Below are 20,375 nucleotides of genomic sequence, written 5' to 3' on the forward strand. Positions count from 1 at the left end.
GCAAATATTTGACCTTGCCTTTGGGCTGTTTGTTTCATAGTTCCGTTGTCCCTCAGTGGTACTCCTTTGATGCACAAAGCTATGTTTGTGAAATCACCTCTCTAGCTTGAACCATACATTTTCAATAAAAATAAATTAAAAAAATATCAAAATTTAATTATTATAATATAATTAAAGTATTGTGAACAAGTAGTAAGACTGCCTCACAGTCCAGAAAAGGTGTGAGCAGCCTGTTCATTCACTTGCAATTGCTTGCTTACTAGATTTATTACATAATTTTCGGGGGAACTGCATGGGGTTCTGCTCAATCTAATCTTTGTACTGTTGAGTAACAGGGCTGTAGATACATAACAAAAGTTTCATACCTTAGTTATTCTATGGCCAGGTTTGATTTAAGTGTTTTTGACAGCAAGCTTCACCATCCATCAGTCAAGAGCCTAAAAAAACTAGGAGGTAGTGACATATATGTGTAGATATAAATATTCACATCCAAATGTACACATATATACATATATATATACAGATTTACTAACATAGTGTAGTCCTTCCATTGAAATGTTCAGACAGATATCAGAGTTTTTATAGCACATAAACTCTCCCTCCATGAAAGAGTCTAAGAATGGTTTGGACAAGTGAATTTAGTGAGGGTTGGACCAGTTTGCTTTACTGACATTGCTGCTGAACCAGTTCTTGTACAGTTCTCCATAGTCCTGCACAAATACTATCATGGATTGATTCTTCTACCTCCAACCACCCTCCCTCCCCAAAACACTCTTATTTGCTTACAAACACCAGTGTAGCCATTTTATACCAGGTTCTCTGTGTTAGGACCAATTGACTATTTGTACTTTTGGTTTTTCAGATGCTTAACCGAGGCTCTTGCAGAGCTCTGCTCCTCTTCTTTCCTCTCCATTATTCAGAACCAAAGTTCATCATACTGTGGTTGATTACAAATCACTGTGGTGATACTGCTGCACAGAAGATTAATGATGTCAACTTTAAATAACGAGGTCATTTAATAGCAGAATGCCAGAATGTTACAGACTCCAAAAGGAGACTTGGTTTTTCTTAAGCTTAAAAACATACAGTTGCATGTAGGACAATACATAATTCCTGTGCTGCAATTGAAGCATAGTCCAAAACTTGCAAATAATTTTTAAATTCTCATCATGAGAAAGGAGAAAATTTTTGGACAGCTTAGCAAAATTATCAATCCATCATAATCAACGGAAAGTAGCTAAATCAAACCAGACTATATCTGTATTTGACTACATAGCTGGTATGAGGGTGACATTTGTTGCTACTGCAGAATTATTCCCTCACAGCATCCTGCACAGCACCTGATATAACTTATCATTACCAAGAGGCTGATTCTGGAGCTTAAGCAAGAGAGAAAGGCTCTGGGTTAGTCTTATGTCAAAGTATTAATAGCATTGGTTTCGTGAATTAAGTATTATTCATGACTTGATGATACATACTACAAACTTTTCTAGAAGAAAAAAGAAAACACAGAAATCTCTCCTTCTTTTAGAACACAAATACATAAATTTTAATCTGAGAAAAATACAAAATGAAACCATGTACAAGTTATGTACAAACCCTTTTTACAGGACAATATTTTTATCACTGGATATTACATATGACAAAGTCAGGTAGATCATTTCTGAGCACCAGCATTTGTTCTCTCTCACCAACCCATAATGGTAAAAGTAAAATGATGAAGTCATACTCCTTTTTCTTGATGAACTTTTACCTTAAAATGGTAGCTGGTTCTCAATGTACCTCCTTGCATCGTCACTCTCAAATTATAACTAGACATATGAAACAATCAAAATATATTGTATATATGTGTTTACGTGTGTGTGTTTTCCTGAAGGAAGAAAATTACTTCATCAGTCTTGAACTCTACAGAAATGTGAAAGTTAGAGTTATATCAATTTTTTTTTTTTCCAGAAGTTAGGTTATTTGCATTGGCTAAGCTCATGTGTTCCAAGCTATACCATGGCAGAAGCAGCATTTCTTAACTGTTTGAGATAACTTCTGCTTGCACTCTAATGTGGCTCCTGTTAGTTATTGTCGAGTCAACAAAACATTTTTTGTTTCTGGAAAAATCTATGTTTTCTATTACAGGTATTCAACTGCCTATATGCTGTGTTCTGGGTTGTTTTTTTGTGTTTTTTTTTCTTTTAAGTTATAGAGATCTCCTCTAAGATACATTGACTGAAGCGGTAAGAAGCCCTCTTTCAATCTCATTAAGGTTCTAGTTAGATGCAGCATTACTGTGTTTAGCTTCTTACTTATTGTTCTAAATTAGACCCAAAATAATAAAAGAAACACCTTATATTTTATATTTTCTTCATTTTCCTTACCCCTTCTCATTTTGACAGTTAACAGTAACACACCATTGTATAGAACAGATAAATTAGACCAGCAGTCCTAGCTATTCACTTCAGTGAATTACTTGGTTATATAGACTACTGCACAGAGACTATACAGTTTCAATGTAGCTGCATGTTCTATAGCAGGGAAAATCTGTGCAGAAGAAGATACATTACTTGTATAAATATAGCTTTGATAAACGCTGGGACAGACTTATCAGTACTATAGGCCTATGTACCTTCCTAGGCAGCGACCACAGTGGAACAGCTACTCCATTCCTTTCATTATTTCAGATGGGGGCTGTAACCCACACCCACTACTATTGCTCAGGATAAAAGTACTACAAATATTAGGCCTACTAATGGAATATTAGAATACTTGGTGTGCATATATAATGAGTTTTTAAAAAAACTTTCCCTTAAGGCTGTGATTGTTCAAGGATCTTTAGAATTAAAAAAAAAAAACTAAATTAAAAAGGTGATTGTTTGTATGTTGGGGATTTTGGTGGTTCAGATGGCACAGAATGGAAAGCAACAGAAATAATATAGAGAGCTCTCCTTTCCTCTGAATTTTTTTATGCATTTGCCATTGATTTTGACAGATATTCCCAGACTAAACCACTGTAACACAGGGAACGGATTTCTGTTTTCACTTTGTCTTGTTCATCGCCTTTCACACACTTGGTTATTTCGTTTAAGCACATTTAAAACTAGAAATGAAAGGTGAGATACACACTTCTTTTGGTGCTAAAGGAATTCACAATGATAACAGTTGTAAAAAAAAAAACAACCACACATACACACACACCCCGACCTCAATTTGTGTTCATTTCAAATACATTGGGATCCAGGAGCCCTTAGGAATTCACTTCTTGATAAAATAATTTAAGCACCTGCTCAGTGTTTGAGCTTGAGCCATGTGAGTCAGCTAGACCAGGGCAGGTGCTAACATGATTATGAATTGGCTGCTGAGTGATCAAGTAGTGATAACATGAACAATAACCCATTTGTAAATTATTGCTTTTTTTTGTCATGCATTAGTTTATGCACCCAGTTATTGCAGTAGACGTTAGATGTAGTTTACACACAAACACACACATTCACACCCACACCCCAACAAAACCAGTCCTCCCTGAATGAGAACACACTATTGCACTTTCTCCTTCTCCTGCTATATGAAGAGATCAAGAAATGAGAAATCTTCCTTATAGAGGCCAAAAATATCCAACAATAATACTCACCACCACCCAACAACCAAAATAATTTGTAGTGTCCCTTGTGCAGTGCATGCAAACTACATTTGCCCTTTTCCACGTTTGCTGAGGCCAATTAAGTCTTTTCATATCCAAGTGACCATGCCTGGCCCAGATCAAGGGGTCTGTACTTTCTGTCACATGTATTTCCTACTGTTTGGCCATTGATGCTGATTTGAAAGATAAGCTGTTAACATGGAAGTGACAGTTTTAGTACATTTTCAAAAACTACGAGGAAATGTTTACATTTCTTACAGCAGTAAGACAATCAGATAGAGGCCTTAAAAAATTGTATTTAGACTATGAATATCTTCTTTATAGCTTAACTTTTGCTGTGCTTGGCACTTGCCACCAAATGTATTAGAGGACAGTTTTATCCTTTCATCTTAGTGTTTCATGGGGACAAATTAAAATAACAGCCATGAAACAGAGAGAGACAGCAGACTTTCTGGCAACGTGGGAGCTTGCAAGTGCATGGGTGCGAGGAGCACACGCCTGCTGCAGCAGTGGAGGGGGTGTGTGTGCCTGCAGTGTACTTACAGTGCATCCCTCATAAAGCTAACAGGAATGGCTGCTTTTTGGTCAAACCAGGAGGAAACAGCAGATACAACTCCTCCATGTGCTACTCTATTAGCCCCATATTTTCTTCTTTTTGTGTCTTTCTTCACCCCAATGCATGGACAATAAAAATGATGTCGAACCCCTTACGATGACTCAGTCAAATACATATATACCCCCATATATATATGTGTGTATGTCTACATATATGTGTATGTGTGGACATGCATATATGCAAACACACACACACACAGGGACACACTATCTATCCAATACATGAGTTACCAAAAAACAATTGTATAGCCTGTATCAATAGTGCATGCAATTATTGAAAAAGCTGAAATTCCTCCCCCCTGCCCTTTTCTTTTTGCCTTTTCAGAAAGGAGTAAGAATTATTAATAAAGATCAAGAACTTATTTCTACATCAGTCATCATGTGGTCTGTCAGTTGTCACTTAGGCCCCTTTCCCAGCCTTTTCCCAGCTTTAATGTAACTTCATATATCCACATATTGGTGCTGGCCTTATTGTAGTTTTGAATGGCTGAATATCAAAGATCCCCAACAGGTTTTCTACATGTTCTTCCATCTAATTGTCAGAAGTTAATCCTACATCTTTGATCATCAAACATAGGAGTAAGAAAAGACTATTGTTTTTAGCTTTTCTGTAAATGGGAAATGTAAAGTCATAACTCTACCTGTTTCTCTGTGTCTTGTTTGCTCTCTACAGGTGGTGTTCTATCTATCACTACATATGGAACTGTCTGTGCCAGGAGAGTGCGTGAGTGTGTTCAGATCTTGTCCTTTATTTATATACAGTTGGTAGCGTGGTATTTTTGGGTGTGACAGTTAAACTGGACAGAGAAACACACACACACACCCCCTTTAGCTATGCAGGAGTGTCGTATTTCTTTCACTAGTATGTTTTATTCAGGGAATGCTCACTTCTGAAGGAAAGACACTCAGAAATGGCACTGTGTATGATAAAGTATAAGATATAATATTCTATGCCTCTACATTAAATACCAGTCTTCTAAGAAAAAAAAAAGAATTCACATGTACTTGGTGAGGTTGAGCACAAATTTCTAAAATTCTCCTGTACTCAGAACCAGCTTTTCCATTCTGGTTATAATATGGAGTTCATAAATGAAAAAGGAGCACTGACTTCAAAGAAAAGGCTTAACGTGACCCAACGCAGAAACTGGATGTAAATTATAATGTGTCACTAGCTGACGCAGCATAGATCGGAAGAACTCACTGGAATTATCTTCTCTTTTGGGGACTGTGAAATGTGTTAAACATGGTCTAAATAACTATGAAAAACTGCTTGAACTGTTTTTTTACTTTGTAGGAGAGTGAAATATTTTAAACAATCCAATTTTACAGATACTGTATTAACAATTCTTGTTATTGTCTTTAAATAGCTATTCTACAAATGTAACAACAAAATAGTCACAGTCCAAGAAGTCACTCCAGAATAAAGCCTATTAGGTGTTAGTATGGTTATACTTGTACTGCAGCCAGTGGACAAACATTAAAGCTGAATAGATTGGCTTAAATGTTGGATTATATAGTGGACATCATTGTTTTCACAATAAATTCATCATCTGCTTTGTATTTGTTTGATTCACTGATATTTCTCTACTGATAAAAATACCACAGTATGTTTTATTGTGGTGTTTAACAATTCTGCAAAATTACAAAGCCTAAAGTTAACTTGCACAATGAAAATCTGCCTTTCCTGATGACTCTGTTTTGGGTTTTTGGTTTTTGTTTCCTTATCAGCACAGCCTTTTCTTTTTGTTTTTCTTCATACAATTGTGTCAGATGTTGCTTCTTTGAGATAGAGAGAGTTACTAAATCATTTAGAACATAAATGCTTGGGTGGATAGGTACTGCAGCACAGATATGAAACATCACATTTTTGTCTGATGGCTATAAAGCTTGTTGGCAACTTTGTGAAACTGCTGACACAAAAGGCACCCATCAAAGGCCTTTTGCATGTTATCATAATAAATACATTCATTATTTTTATTATTTTGATTTGGTTATTACTGTACTTTTATGTGTGGTGTCCCAGCAAAGTGAAAATAAATTAGAGGGATAAAACCAAGACAAAACCAAAAAAATCAACTGCTAAAGTAAGATGTTGCTTGGTGCAAGAATTAACTGAGGACAGCATGTTGCACGATTATAGAGCTGAGGCTAAACCAGTTTTTATCCTGATCTGAATTCCCCAAAAGGAGATTCAGTGTGTCCTTTAGTAAGGTATGAGCTATCACCAAAGTGCAAGGAGCTGGAGCTAAATCTCTATATGTATCAGGAAGCATTTGAACCAAATCAGACCAATGAAAGGCCATCAGCACTTTTGAAGTAAAGAAGTAACAAAATATGGTAGATGAGACAGTTTATAACTTACGCTTCCATGCGCTATTTTATGTAGTCTGGATGAAAGCACCGCAATACATGGCAAAAGAAGAATTGCCAAACCTGCCTTCCTGAAATTAGCAACTGCTGATGGCTAATGGGAAGTGAAGCAAAATTGCCAGATTTGCCATTTATAGCAAGTGCACCTTATCTACAGGGCCCTTGGTTCAGGGCAGGGACATTCCCTATGCCAGTGTTACAGAGAGTTACTGAGGATGCTGGGTTCCTCTGTGTGTGTGTGTGCACGTGAGACAGGGCAGGGCGCAGTGTGTGGGGGGTTATTGGACCCTCACATAACTGGCAATTAAGATGATCTATGTATGTTAATAAAACAAAGGACATTTCAAAAGAATGTTACATGTACAAAAATATGACTTTCAACTTTGAAAATAAATAAGTTCAGTTTATTAAGAGCTGGTGTTGATGCTGAACAAAATACACATCTTCCAGTAAAGAAACATTTTTGTGAATTGTTGCAGGGTGGGTTTTTCTTTTTTTTGGTTTTTTTTTGGTTTTTTTTTTTGATTTACTAAAATACAAATTGGACCTTTTTTTTCCCTTTTTGTAAATATATCATTTGTCTTCCCTAATTACACATCCTTATAACTGTGACCATCATTCTCCTTTAAGCCAAAGACTGGGGGTTTCTTGCTTGTTTTTTTTTTTTTTTTTAATTCTTAGGAGTCTGGCCACACATGCAGGGTTTTTTAAGGGAAAATACTTGACAATGAAAAAAAAGAAAAAAATATATTTTTTTCTAATAAATAAAAATAATTTAAAACGCTAGAGGCTATACATGACTAGCTTTGATTATGTTCATTTATAAATGAAATAGTTTCCAAAATACGTGGAAGCAATATTAAAGGCAGACAAACAAAGATCTGTCTACTTCAGTTTCCCATTAAGCTTGCCCTTCTTAACTTCTCCATCAGTGGTTCAGCATGTAAGAGGAATAAATGTCACATCACCATTCATGAAGTTTGTCAGGCTTTAAAAAAATAGTTCTGGCCTCGAAGGAGTCAACATTCATCTTCAACTTCTCGGATTGGTGGTATCAAGCTGCTTGTTGATTTATATTGATTGATCTGATTGGCCATGTGAGTGCTCATGGGCTTGATTTGAATGTTTCTGGGATAGGCATTATCCGGCTCATCTGTAAACCATTTCTTTTCTGCTAAGGAGCGAAACAGGTAGAGACAGAATAAGGAGGGAAAATGAAAGTTTTAATTAGTGAACTACATATACACATAAACATTAAAATAAAAGGGGAGGGAGCAGTCAGTAAAGTTTACAGAGAAAATAGATCAATAGAAGGTGATTTCTTTGATTAATTACTAGCAGTACAGCATGAGATTAATACCTCTGAAAATACTGTTCACGAAAGGAAGATGATGTTTGCAGATTTAATAATAGAAACTAAAGAAAACTACCAATACTCTAGTTTTCTTGTTGGATCTTTTTTTATCCCATGCTTAGGTGAACACTCTCTGACTCATTTATTGAAAAAATGATACTGAGAAGCCAGGGAGAGCAGCTGGGATAAAGGTAATGGAGAAAAGAGCATGTGAGTCTATACACAGAGAAGTACCTAAAGAGACAGACACTTCTCTGAACCATTTCAACCTCCGGATGGTCGCTACTGCTGTCTCAGAAATCATGCAGGGGAATGAAAAGAGCTTTTTGCAGTTGGTGCTAGAACAAACAGGACTTGTATTCATTCTGCCAGATGGCAGCCTTCCTACACAGGGTGGGATTTATATTGTTACTTCAAAACATAGGTGCTTGGGCACTGTTGAACTCTACAGTTTAAGGTGGCGCATGGAATACATCGGGTGCAGCAGGTGACTGTAGTAGGGGCTCCAGCTAATCATGAATGGATTGGTCGTCATAGGTGACAGCAAGGCAAAGGAAGCGAGGACTTAAAAAGATTAGAGGAAGCTGTTTCTTTTGTATCTTTGGGCAGTGTCTGTTTCCATGAACATAGGAGGAATTTTATGGTACGCTTTAAGGTGGGATGGGAGCAATGTGGGAGGGAGTGAGGATGCTGAGAGGCTGCAGCATTGCAACCATTCCCTAGCTGTTTATCATTGTAACCATTATATTGCACTGTTCATATGTGGGTGTGGACAAAAACTTTTTAAAATTCACAAAAGGAAAAAATAAAAATAATTTTATTAAACCCTTTAGAGAGCAATTTCTTTTGTAATTTCTCAATTACAGGTGTACAACTTTATGAGATAGCTCTATTCAGAGACTTAGAAACTACTGGTCTTAAGAGTGGCTTATGGCCATTAGGCATGCTTGTGCTTTGACAAGCATTTGTGAACAGGGGTCTCCATTCTTGTCCTCCTTCCCCAAATTCCGGAGGTGGGAGGGCAGAGCAGTGGACATATGGTTCTGGGCATTTTCATTATTACATGCAAGTGTGCCATGTCAGAGCTGCTGCTCTTACATGTATGCGCTATTCCTCATTCCAATGGGGAACCCAAAATGCTGCAGAAGCTTTAGTGTCTCGCTTACGTAATACAGATTGCTACTTTTGCAAACCACTGAAATGCTGCAGTATCTGGAATCAGGACAGGAGTGGAAGAAATATTCATTTTTTAATAAATAAATGATTAAAATAAGCAAAGCAAAATCCACCTTGGAAACTCAAGGATCAAGCACAAAAGCTCAGGAGGTAAAGGAGAGAAAAGAAACTGAAAGACTGGGAAGAATAAAGGACAAATACTTGGGCATAACTGCACAAAAATAAGCAACCAGCTTTGGAGTTAGAGCCTCTCAAGAGGTAGCTTAATTTCCAGAATTACTGGACTTCTCAGTCCCTTTTGTGAATATCCCATTTAAACACTTACACTTGATATGGATTTCAAGAATATACATGCAGCACCCCCATCCCCCAACAACAAACTCCAAACTCATAAGCATTTAATCCAGCTTTTTTTTTCCTGATCTATTTGTTACCTGTTCTTACACTTTTTAAAAAAAATTAAATTGAAAAAAAAGGAATTATATTACCTATTAGTGGCTTATTACTCAAAGCAAACAGCAATATTGTAATTTTCTAAAATGCTTTTTACTTCTCTTTAAAAATATCCTACTCATTTGCGACCAGGTTGAATAATTCCCTATCCCCTTAAAGTTGCCTGAGTCTGAACGATCTTCAATCTCCCATCTCCCTCTCTTTTTTACCTATTATAATTAAGTTCTCTTTGATTTGAACAGATTGGACGATAGGAATTCATAATGTTACATCCTGCACACTGAAGCTAACTGATTAAGTGCTTTAAATTATTCTTCCTGACAGAATGATAAAGTTACAATCTGTTCAGAGATGATCTACAGCTTGCCAGACTCCTACCGCTTCTTTCTACATTCATTTATCTTTTTGTCAAGCAGTTAAAAAAAAAAGAAGCCTCAATTCCATAGATCTTTTAAAGTAATCAGAACATCTGAATTATTAATGAGACTTTAAGGGAATGATTCCTGATGGGGGCCAGTTTAAGAAAGGTTGTCGGAAAAAAAAAATCTGGGAATGTGTACACATCAAAATAATTTCAGCTCCATTTAAAAAACCATTTAGTTCAAGTGTGACACATGAACCATTATGCATTTGTGGAAACCAATTTTATGTGATCTACGATTAAACTAACCTTTCAGAGAGGTGTAAAGTGTGATGGTTATCATGTTTTAAAAGCCTTGCAAGATCACATAAACAATTTCTAACTAACAGTTTTCTAATGGTTTGTGTTTAAAATGATTTTGAGACAAGTTAAGCACTGCACAAAACAGTGCTTTTCTAACACATGGTGCACAAACTTTCCTTACAAACAGAACTTGGTGCAAGTTAATTCGACGTCGTAGCAAGAAAGGGGAGAACTGCTTGAGTGCTAAGGATCATAACTGCATTGTGTTTCTCAGCAGCCAGTGTAAAGCACTTCCAAACAACCTGCTTTCCCTAAAATTTTCAAAACAAGCTAATTATTTATATGTTAATCTTTACAATAAAACTTACATATATGGGGAGCTGATCTTTAAAAAGACACCATTGCATCTCTTTTTGCATTTAGCTGGCAAGTAATAAATACAGAACATTAATAACAATTGCAGAAACCGGTAGATTTTAATTTCTTCTGCTGTTTAGATTTCTTTTTGCCAGTGCTGAAACTTTGATCTAAGCACTAGCATCTCCAGCATGAAACGGTTGGACCCAGCTTTATACCTTTCCTGTTCCTTTCTGCTGTTAAAATTGTCTTTGACCACATAACAATGAATTTCCTGTGAAAGTTCATCAACCTCTATACTTACCTTTGAAATGTAAGCTTAACACTCTTGACCGCTAAGATATTCTGCTCCAAGTTACTAAATGTCCTTCTTGAATGTCTTACACTTTTCATTCTTTTATGCTACGCTCATAGTCTGACTGTGATATGTCTTCTGGAGTTTTAGCACAGATTTTTACTCATCTTAAATAAACTACTGACTCTAAAGCAGTTCAGAAAATCCCTTTTTTAAGTCTTTCGATATTGTTATATCCACCAAGCTCTTTTTAGGACTCTGTCACGTTCCTATTCTTCTCCCTTTTGGAATATGCATATTGATGCTTACCATATGTGTTTCTACATTATAGAGATAATAGGCATAGTTTTTCATTTTTTTAAGAGCTATTGAAGAGAGTCCCTGATCTCCCTACACTATTTGGCAGGTTTGTTTTTGACAGCATCACCTGAGAGATGTTGGAACAGCTAAGTAACTGCATGTCTCAGAAAGCAGTAAACATTTACTTTCCTCACAAACACTCATGTTTTAATGGACTATCAGCATCCCAGTGCATCCACAAAGGTTCTAAAGGCTTCATGCTCTTATTACAAATAAATAAAAATTAACATTTTTGTGTAAGACTCTTCCCTGCAGCATAAAAAAGGATATAAATAATTAAAGTAAAATGATCAAAATGCAGATTTCTTTGACTTGTATGAGACACCAGCAATTATCTCCAACAGTGTGGTGTTTTAAAATTTCTGTCACTAATTCTGGACTAAGTAACAACTCAGAACAAACGTCACTGTGAAACATCCTCTCTTCTGAGCAGAAGTAAAGAAAGTACTAACTAACACAAAGTAAAGTACCAGAGAACACAAAGATTTTACTAAATTTGTATTCTCACCATAATCTCAGGTTACCTTACCATTGTTTAAAACAATATTTTTTTCTCTTTTGTGACACTTGCAGTTTCAAATTAGTCTATGTGTATGTGTTTGTGTGTCTCCTCCCTCCATGCAGCCAGCTTTTTTATAACTAAGCTGAAAATTCCCCCGTGGAATTTGTTCCTGCATGAGAAAAAAGGGAAAGTTTCTCCACCCACCTGCTCAGCAACTCTTTGTTTGGCAGATGAGTATTTTACGTGTAGCAGGCAGTAAGTAATTTGCAGGGAGAGAGACAAGGAACTATTCTTACTTTCTGTGAAAGTCTTTATTTTGCTCCAAGACAACTAAAGTTTTGTGACAAAAACGCTGTTCTGCACTTGCTCTTAGTGATTTTCTATTTTTTAAACTAGCAAAATTCTTACTTTTGACAATGGAATTTCACTGGAAAATGCCTGACTCTCTGATTATGTCAGTGGGAACCCATGCCTAGAACCTGCAGGTTTGCTAGATACGGTTTTGTGTCAACACTTAAGCTCACTAAGAACCTAGTTTCCAATGTTGAAACTGTGCTGGGACTGATATAAATGGCAGGACTCTAAAAAGTCTTCTCTTGACATTGGTGATACTTTCCAGCTTTCAGAAACGAACCATTCTACTGAGAATGTTTGACTTGGAATAGGACAGGAGATTTCCTCTTACTTTTCAATATAAAACCCAACATTGATTTAAGCATTTCTCTGCTTGTAAAAACCAACCTCCCAGTTGCATTAGTAGAACTGTATCAGAAAATCTTTATCACTGTAATAAACTATTTGATCAATCTGACTATAGTCAGCAGTGGAAATTGCACATGATATAGCTGAAAGGGAAAACTTTTAGAATTCTAACTCTAGGACAGAGGACAGAGGTGAACTGGACTTCAATATATTTTGAAGAATTCAGATTTGCATCCATATTAGATATTCCTCTTCTGCTGCTCATAAAGTAGACAAGTTGCTTCTCTAATGTACAGTGTTTATATTTTTTCTATTTGAGCTGCACAGTTACACAAATACTATTTTTTTTTTAAATCATTTTGTATGATGTGACAAGTGGCTTCATATTAACACCCTTCCTTTCTCTGCTAAATGGAAAACAGATAAAACATTAATGGAAAAGCATTTTGGTGTCAAAGCCATTAACATTCTTCCAAAATGCATAACTGCTCTTGACTATCTTCAGTCAATATTGCCAACATAAAAAGATGCTCATGTACATACACAAGGGATAGGAGAGTAGGGAGGGGAAGAGAGGAAAGAAATTGGAATGAGGAATGGGAAATTGATGTCTGCACCAGGATAGGCATCTTCATTGAGCAGGAACCTAGGTGTTTACAAAAGGACACGTGCAATTAGAAAGGCAAGCAGATGAGAGGATAAAAAATAAAACAGGGTTGAGCAACAGCAGCAGCAGCAGCAGCCAGTTTTACTTTTGGTTTGGAGGGAAAAAAAGGCAAAGGAAAACCAACAAAACAATCAACCAAACAAACAAACCAATAACTGAATAAAGTTTGTAACTATTTTTTTTTTAATTTCACAAGTTTTCACAAGGACAAAGTTATAGAAGGAAACCCACAGCAGTTGCTAGGTCATGCAGAACCATTAATTTTCATACCTTGGCCCATTCTATTCATCCTTGTTGCACTTTAGAAAAAGAAGTAAGCTATGTAAGTTTTACAATGCTTTTAAACTGTCATATTTCTGGTTGAGCACTTTAACTGGCACATCCTTGAAGTAATAAATATTCTCAGGGCAAAACATGATAACTTTCTTTGCAAAAAGAAACACATGAATTTTTCTTTATGATGAAGAGCAACTGTAATAGCCTCATTTGTAGGGGAGCATCCATAATTTGCAACGTGTTTCACTGATTGGACTTACAGCTGCATTTGAATGCACACACACACATATATACTGTATTCCAATCATTATGGTTAGCACTGCACAGTGGTATTCTCTGTAGCCCACTTACATGGTTCCAGGTTTTGTCAGTAAAAGTGCTTGGCTTCATTGTCAATTCACACAGCAAGCAAATCTTCAAAATTATCATGCTCGGGGAAGGGGAAGGTAGAAAACAATACTAACCATAAAAGCACCTTGTCTGAGTTGGCAGTTACAATGCTAATCATTCCAAATCCAAATATTTATTTTGTGTCTGCATGCTTTCTTGCTGGGTAGCCAGGGAAGAGGATGTGTTACTGCCCTCCCTACCCTAAGAAACTCTCCATATACCTAAAACTAGTTGTATATCAAAAGGTTGGCTTCTGAAATTTAAATAAAAAAAAATAAAAGCAAGCCTGAAGTATCATTTCTATGGCTATCTACAGTAGGTTCCTTTCCACTACTTTATTTATTTCCCTGACACAATCTTTTTTTGGCTACATGTGTCATTGGTGATAATCTGCAAGAACTAAATTCAGGCAAGTGCCTAAAACATGATGCCTCAGCACAGTGAATATTTCCAACCCAGCCCTCTTGTTCTCCTCATTAGCTGTCTAGGGCACAGCACCTTTTCTTCCCAAATGGGAGAGACTTAAAGGCACTCAGTTGTCTTTCCCTGTATTCCTGCAAACAGGCATGCACCCGTTGGAAAAAAAAACCAGAACATGCAGCAAGATTTCTGGAGGATCTTTACATATTAGGACTCTTGTTGGAAGATTTATACCAGCACTCTAACTTGGAAAAGTTAAACTACCATCTGGGGAAAGGAACAAAGTCCCTCGAGATCTGATATGTAAGCATAGAAAAATGCTTGCTCTTTTCTGAACATTATTTATTCTGTACATAAGGTGACTAATTCACCTTTTAAAGACGTAAAAGTCCCAGGAAGGCAGTTTTTAATGACTTACATCCAATATTTATGATACATATGGCTTTTTATCCCAAATGTCAAAAGTGAAAGAAAATATAGCTATTCATGTGGCAGTATAAATAGACAGAATAATAATTTAATATGCAATTAGACTCTTTCTAAACTTAAATTAAACCATTGGAGTTTTAAAACTTCATGCCCAGACAATATCAGTGTTAAAGGGAAAACACACTATCTCCAAAGGGCTAGTATTTTAGAGAAAATCCTTAAACAAGCAGAAAAGTCCCTGATATTGCTTTGGTATAAAGCAGGTGCGTAGCAATAATCTATACAAAGTGTGTAAGCCCTATATAATATAAGCTTTGAGAGTGAAAAATCTGTAGGGATTTTTTTTTGCAGGTTGTTTTTTTTTCTATAGTTTTATAAGCTTCAAATAAATGTATCAGCTCCTCTAAATATGAATATAAAAAATCCCATACCTCAACATACATCAACATTCTGCACTAAATGACTTTGTGTATCTCAGACACCAAGAGCAAGTGTTCATGTTAAATATTCTCTATTTTTGGATATGTAGAGTAACTGCAGTGAGTTATTTATGTTTTCGGTGTGCCTATAGGTTTGGAATTCTTTTTTATTCTCCCCTAGCATCATAAATAACTTTTGGTCCGTCTGCTTTGTTGCTGTTGTGCTTAAGGGTTTTATGGTGGTGAAATAAAAATGACAATCACATGCACACTGTCATACATATGCAAAATATGTGTACAAAAAGGGAGAACTCCATGGGAAAACAGGGAACATCACTGCTGGAAACATTAACTGGGGAGAATGGGTGGTGAATGCAAGTTTCACACACAGTGGGAGTAGATACACATATCAAAGTCTATCTTCCTGCACATACTTCTGTTTTTCCCGGGAATCCCTGGTCTTGGTGCGGTTCGGTCGATTTGCTGTTGATGGGATAGAGTGAACTGATGAGCTCTTCTTGCTGGAAGAATAGGAGGAATGGGAGGAATGAGAAAGACTGGCTCGGGACTGGCCAGCGTTGTGGTCAAATTGCATCAAACAGAAGATCAAGTCTGTCGGCACAAGCTCAAATTCATACGGTGGGTTTGTGATAACATAACTGGAAAAAAAGGAAGAAAGAAAAAAAGAAAGAGAAAACAGGTTTAGATTTATTTCAAAAAATTTCTTCTAGAGTTGCTAGCTCATGAGATGTAGCCAGATTTTTGCATTTGTTTCCTGCAATATATACCTAATTTTAGTTCATATAACTCCCATTATGATTTAGGACCTTCTTACATCAGCTATTACTTTTTGCATGTTTTCTGTTGGAAAGACATAATGTCTGAGAAGGATGTGCTTCAAGAGAATCACATAGTGATTTTTCAGAGAAGACACCATGCAAACCATTTTCCTTTCTCTAGCTGCACCATAATGCAATGACTCTAGAAAATAGATTTACATATTGACAAAAACCAGTAACATACCCACTAGAAACAGTATTTAAAAGAATGACTGAAAAGCAAGAAGACAGGGATTTTATATGCAGTTCTATTTAAATACATATTTAATATATACAGTTCTTAAATATTTAAATACTGTCAATAGAGCAAGGGTTACAATTATTTGTTTGGATTGTGACTCTACATAAAACAAGTTAAGGAAAATATATCAATAAATTTGTAGTGAGGTAATTTTGCTCATCCATTCCACATGTACATTCATGGCCTCAAAGACCATTTATAAAGAGAAATCTGCACATCCAAGAGTCCAACATTGCTTAGCATAAATCCCAGGTCTAAAATAAAAACTCGCTCAACTTCAAGCATTTCCTAATTCTTCACCTAATGCCCTTTCAGGGTAGGAAGGGCTTATAGAGCAGCTGCTAAATTTTATCATGCACATGAAAAACATACTTGAGGAAGGCAATAGGCATTTTCTGCCCGAGCAAGAAATGAGTAAAAATTGAACATGAAGCTCACAATTTCTTTTCAAATTAATTCTGTGCTCATAAGAAATCTGCTTAGCTGCTTCAGGGACAGAATTCCCTTAATAATCCAACAAATAACCCAAGTATAGCAAATGTAGTGTAAATCTAAACTGCAAATCATTTTTTCTACCCAATTTGTCCAAATCCTTACAGAAGAAACCACTTTGGTGGGCTGCAGGGTTGTTTATTGCCATGTTCACCCAATAATGATGCTTTTTGTACAACATGAAACAGTAACAGATGGTAGATTTGTGATACTTCTGGTGTGGGTCTGTGTGTGTATTTCTAGGAGGCACTTAATTAAGACACATTTCAAGCAAGCTACTAAATGGCCTTCAGTTTGCAAAGATGGAAATGTGTCTGCTCTATTTAAAGCACTGGGGTCAGGCTTGGTGCTCCTGAAGTAAAAATGTGGTCTACCAAGGGAAGGATTTCCATTTACTGGAAGAAATTATGATTAGATACAAATAGTACTGATGGGAAGCTCAAAGGAGTATTTTTTGAGCATTCAGAAAAAAGACTAGCTACTATAACTTGAATTATTATCCTGTAATTTACATTTGATTGATATCAGGAAACTGAAGTACTTTTCTTGGATGCAAACAGTGGATTGTCATAAATCAAACAAGATAAAGATAAATACTGAAAATTTAATTAAAAAATTTTTGAATAAAATTAGCTAAAAATTTCTGCTGTGATATCCAGCTTATAATAAAGTCAGCTAAAGAGTCATTGTGAAGTCCTCAAAGACTTAGCTATTGTGGCAAAGTTATGCCAAAAATGGAGAAAGATCTTTTTTTAGATTTATTACAGGCCCTGGGATCTTCCTTGCTGAGAAGACTGAAGAACACTGAAGCCAAGATGTTCTAGAAGACTGGACTTACCGTTTAGTGCACTGGCTGGGAGTACTTAGATGTGCATCCCTTAATCGATAAATTCCAAAGCAAAGCATATTGTATGTTTTCAGTGCTTTACAAAATAGATCTCCATAACAACCTCCATCCTAGGAGAATGAGGGGAGAGATTAAAAAGAACAACAGAATAGCACATTTATTTCCTTTCTTTTCACTGATAACACAATGTTAGGGATCAGGTTTTTCAATATGAACTTATAAAAAAAGGACAATATATAGATAGTCTGTTGTTTGTCTCAAATGAGAACCTTTTATCCAAGGAAATGGATAATCTAAATGTTTTATTTCAAATAAGTAACTCTGTAAAGTGATTGTTATTTTAGAGAGCCTTGGTCCCTGAAATGATGGTAAATTGTAAAGAGTGATTTGCTTTAAACTGGAAATATAAATTTTGGTACCAGACAATGCATATTCTACAAATTACATTAACTGTGGTATTAAAATTGTTAGTATCTTTGACCCTTTCTTGGCAGCAGCCGTACTGTCATCCACACAAAAAAATTCACCAAGGAGCACAACAGAAATTAGAGTTCTGTGGGGTTAAAAGGATAACAAAATATCTCTGTCTGTAAAATAAAGATGAGATGTATGCCATTTTTCATAAATAACATTAAATGTTTTGATTAGCAAAAAAAAGTTTAGATTTGATCATTCATGTATCTAAAAGAGTGATTCTTAAGTAATAGGGTGTTAATGCATTCTGCCCTCACAGATGTAGTGCAATTGAGGCTCTGGTGAAAGGATTTGAAAGGATTGGTATTGCTTGTTTTATTTCTGGAAATGTTATGCTGCATGCCCAAGCGTTTTGATGAGCTGTTAGTCTTAGCTACAATTGGACTTCTACAAGAATTGAAAGGCTGTTTGCTTCCAGCTGTATACTCTTGCTGCCCTTAATCCTTGAACTGAGATTCCCTGTCATTTTTGCAAAGAAGGTTGCTCCATTCTTTTTGAACAGAGCTGGTGAACACAAGGTTAATTTAAGAAATATCAAATCTTACATCATCATCATCAAAGCAAAGTGGGTGCTTTGGGATTCACCTCAAGATTTCAAAATGTGGTTCAGAAAAAATTTCAAGATACTTATTTATCCAAATACACTGTTTTTTAAAGATCATTTGTCTATTTGGGTTTGGTTTTTTATATTTTTGGGTTTTTTTGTTTGTTTGTTTTTCTACTTCATTCTTAGGATAGTGCAGTCAAAATATCAGAAAATTAGGATTTCACAAGAATTTTAGTTCATCCAGAAACAGCAGAAAACTTATAGCTTTGTTATCAAGCTAATAAGCATATTTTAAGAAATGTAAGCTCTATGAAAACACTATAAGCTTATCAAAGCCCAACAAAAGTATATATATTACTTACATTTACAATGCATTATTGTTAGAATAGTTATATCATCCAAATCAGTTCATACATCTCTTTAGCTGACAAAGAAGAGCTACAGGATTTTCTGTATGAAATATGCAGGCAAGGACACTGGGCAGTCATATAGCTGCTTAAAAAGCTTAAGAGCAAAGCTAGCACCCTGTGCTGTAAATTGTTAAACAATCCAAAAGCTCTACTAAATTACAGAAATTATAGGCTTATTAAGATAGATTTTTCACTTGGTCTGAGAGAAAGCAAATAGAGTGCAGACCAGCCTTGGTCCTACATTTCCCTCATGATCTTACCCCTAGGTCTGCAAACGGCCCATCATACAAAGCCAACTGAGCAACTCGACACCTGTCCCTGTTTGCAAGTGTCTGGGGCGTGCTGTAACCTCCTCTCAATGCATTTTCCTCAGCAATCAGTGCTTCCAGCTCTGGTGTGGCTCCTCCTGTTACCAATGTCCGTATCAGTGTGAGGATATTGTCATTGAAGTATGTCTGCAGAGATAAAAGAAAGCTCTTTAAGCAAACACCATTAAAGTCACAACTGAAGACATCCAAATTACAACTTTTCCGGGTTTCTGCTGTTTAAAGTTCTTGGCTGTCTCTTCAAATAATTTTATATAGAAAGTGAAAAGACAGCAGCCTCCAATTACTCTATTTTCTTCTATCCCATTAGGCTCCTATACTAGATCCTTGCTTCTAAACACCAATTCAGGCTGATTTTTATTAAAGTACAAAAATTTGAATGATTTATGTTTCCTATAATTGGTGTTAGTAGTGATGCAATGACTGCTTTCCTTCTCATCGCCTTCATGTCTAATAATGGGCTTTAGGACATGTAATTGTAAAATTCAGACCACATTTAAAGCTTACACAGGCTAGATTGCCTTTTTACTCTTGTCACCAATTCGTTGGGGAGCTGCCTTTGTGCTGCAAATGTCATTACTTATTACTGTGGCTGGACTCTAGCAGTCTAACCGATGTATTGTACTAAACATCTTATTACGAGACTTGACAGTGTTCAGACATAAGCATGTATCAATTAAACATCTTGAGTTCATTCCAGATAAATGTATGATGAGTTTGGGATCCTGGTGGTCCTTTTAAAAAACTCTAGGGTATAGGGTAAGTGTGGTTTATTAGGGAAGATTTACTCCACACTGACATTTTGCCAGCATCTGTAGCATTGCTGGTCTGTCAGGCAAACAATGGGTATGTAAAATATTAATTTAAATCCAGACGAATGACTTTCAAGTTCACTTAAAAGTATACTGGTATAGTTCAGATATACTCAGTTAAATATCCGCAATGCATTGCACTGGGCAGAAAAAAAGGAACAAAAAAAGAAGACACTCACTTATAATGTCACTAATGTCTGTGTTTTCAGAAGCTTTGCGAGTGCAGGGGACATGCAACAAGAAAATGAGCTCACTGTAGAGTACACAGGATTGACATTACTGGATCTGTGACTTTTGTTGAATTTAGAAC

General features: G+C 36.1%; 1 protein-coding gene across 40 annotated transcripts in view; it reads right to left on the bottom strand.

The window, feature by feature from the left end:
• Window positions 1-1,525: 1,525 nt before the first annotated feature.
• KCNMA1 (potassium calcium-activated channel subfamily M alpha 1) overlaps window positions 1,526-20,375 on the bottom strand; it is a 468,160-nt gene continuing 449,310 nt past the window's right edge. For 11 of the 40 annotated variants that reach the window (XM_027700116.1, XM_027700104.1, XM_027700113.1 and 8 more), the window contains 5 exons: window positions 19,188-19,382; window positions 17,488-17,606; window positions 15,512-15,736; window positions 13,414-13,442; window positions 1,526-7,787 (listed from right to left, as the gene is read on the bottom strand). In XM_027700116.1, coding sequence (XP_027555917.1) covers window positions 7,633-7,787; window positions 13,414-13,442; window positions 15,512-15,736; window positions 17,488-17,606; window positions 19,188-19,382 — 723 coding nt within the window. In that variant the 3' untranslated portion in view covers window positions 1,526-7,632. Of the gene's footprint in view, window positions 7,788-13,305; window positions 15,737-17,487; window positions 17,607-19,187; window positions 19,383-20,375 lie in introns of those variants that run through there. The other 29 variants (XM_027700105.1, XM_027700115.1, XM_027700103.1 and 26 more) reach the window with 6 other exon arrangements.

Source organism: Neopelma chrysocephalum, unplaced genomic scaffold (genome assembly GCF_003984885.1).
Source record: "Neopelma chrysocephalum unplaced genomic scaffold, ASM398488v2 Primary Assembly neopelma1_143, whole genome shotgun sequence".
In the NCBI taxonomy this organism is placed as follows: domain Eukaryota; kingdom Metazoa; phylum Chordata; class Aves; order Passeriformes; family Pipridae; genus Neopelma; species Neopelma chrysocephalum.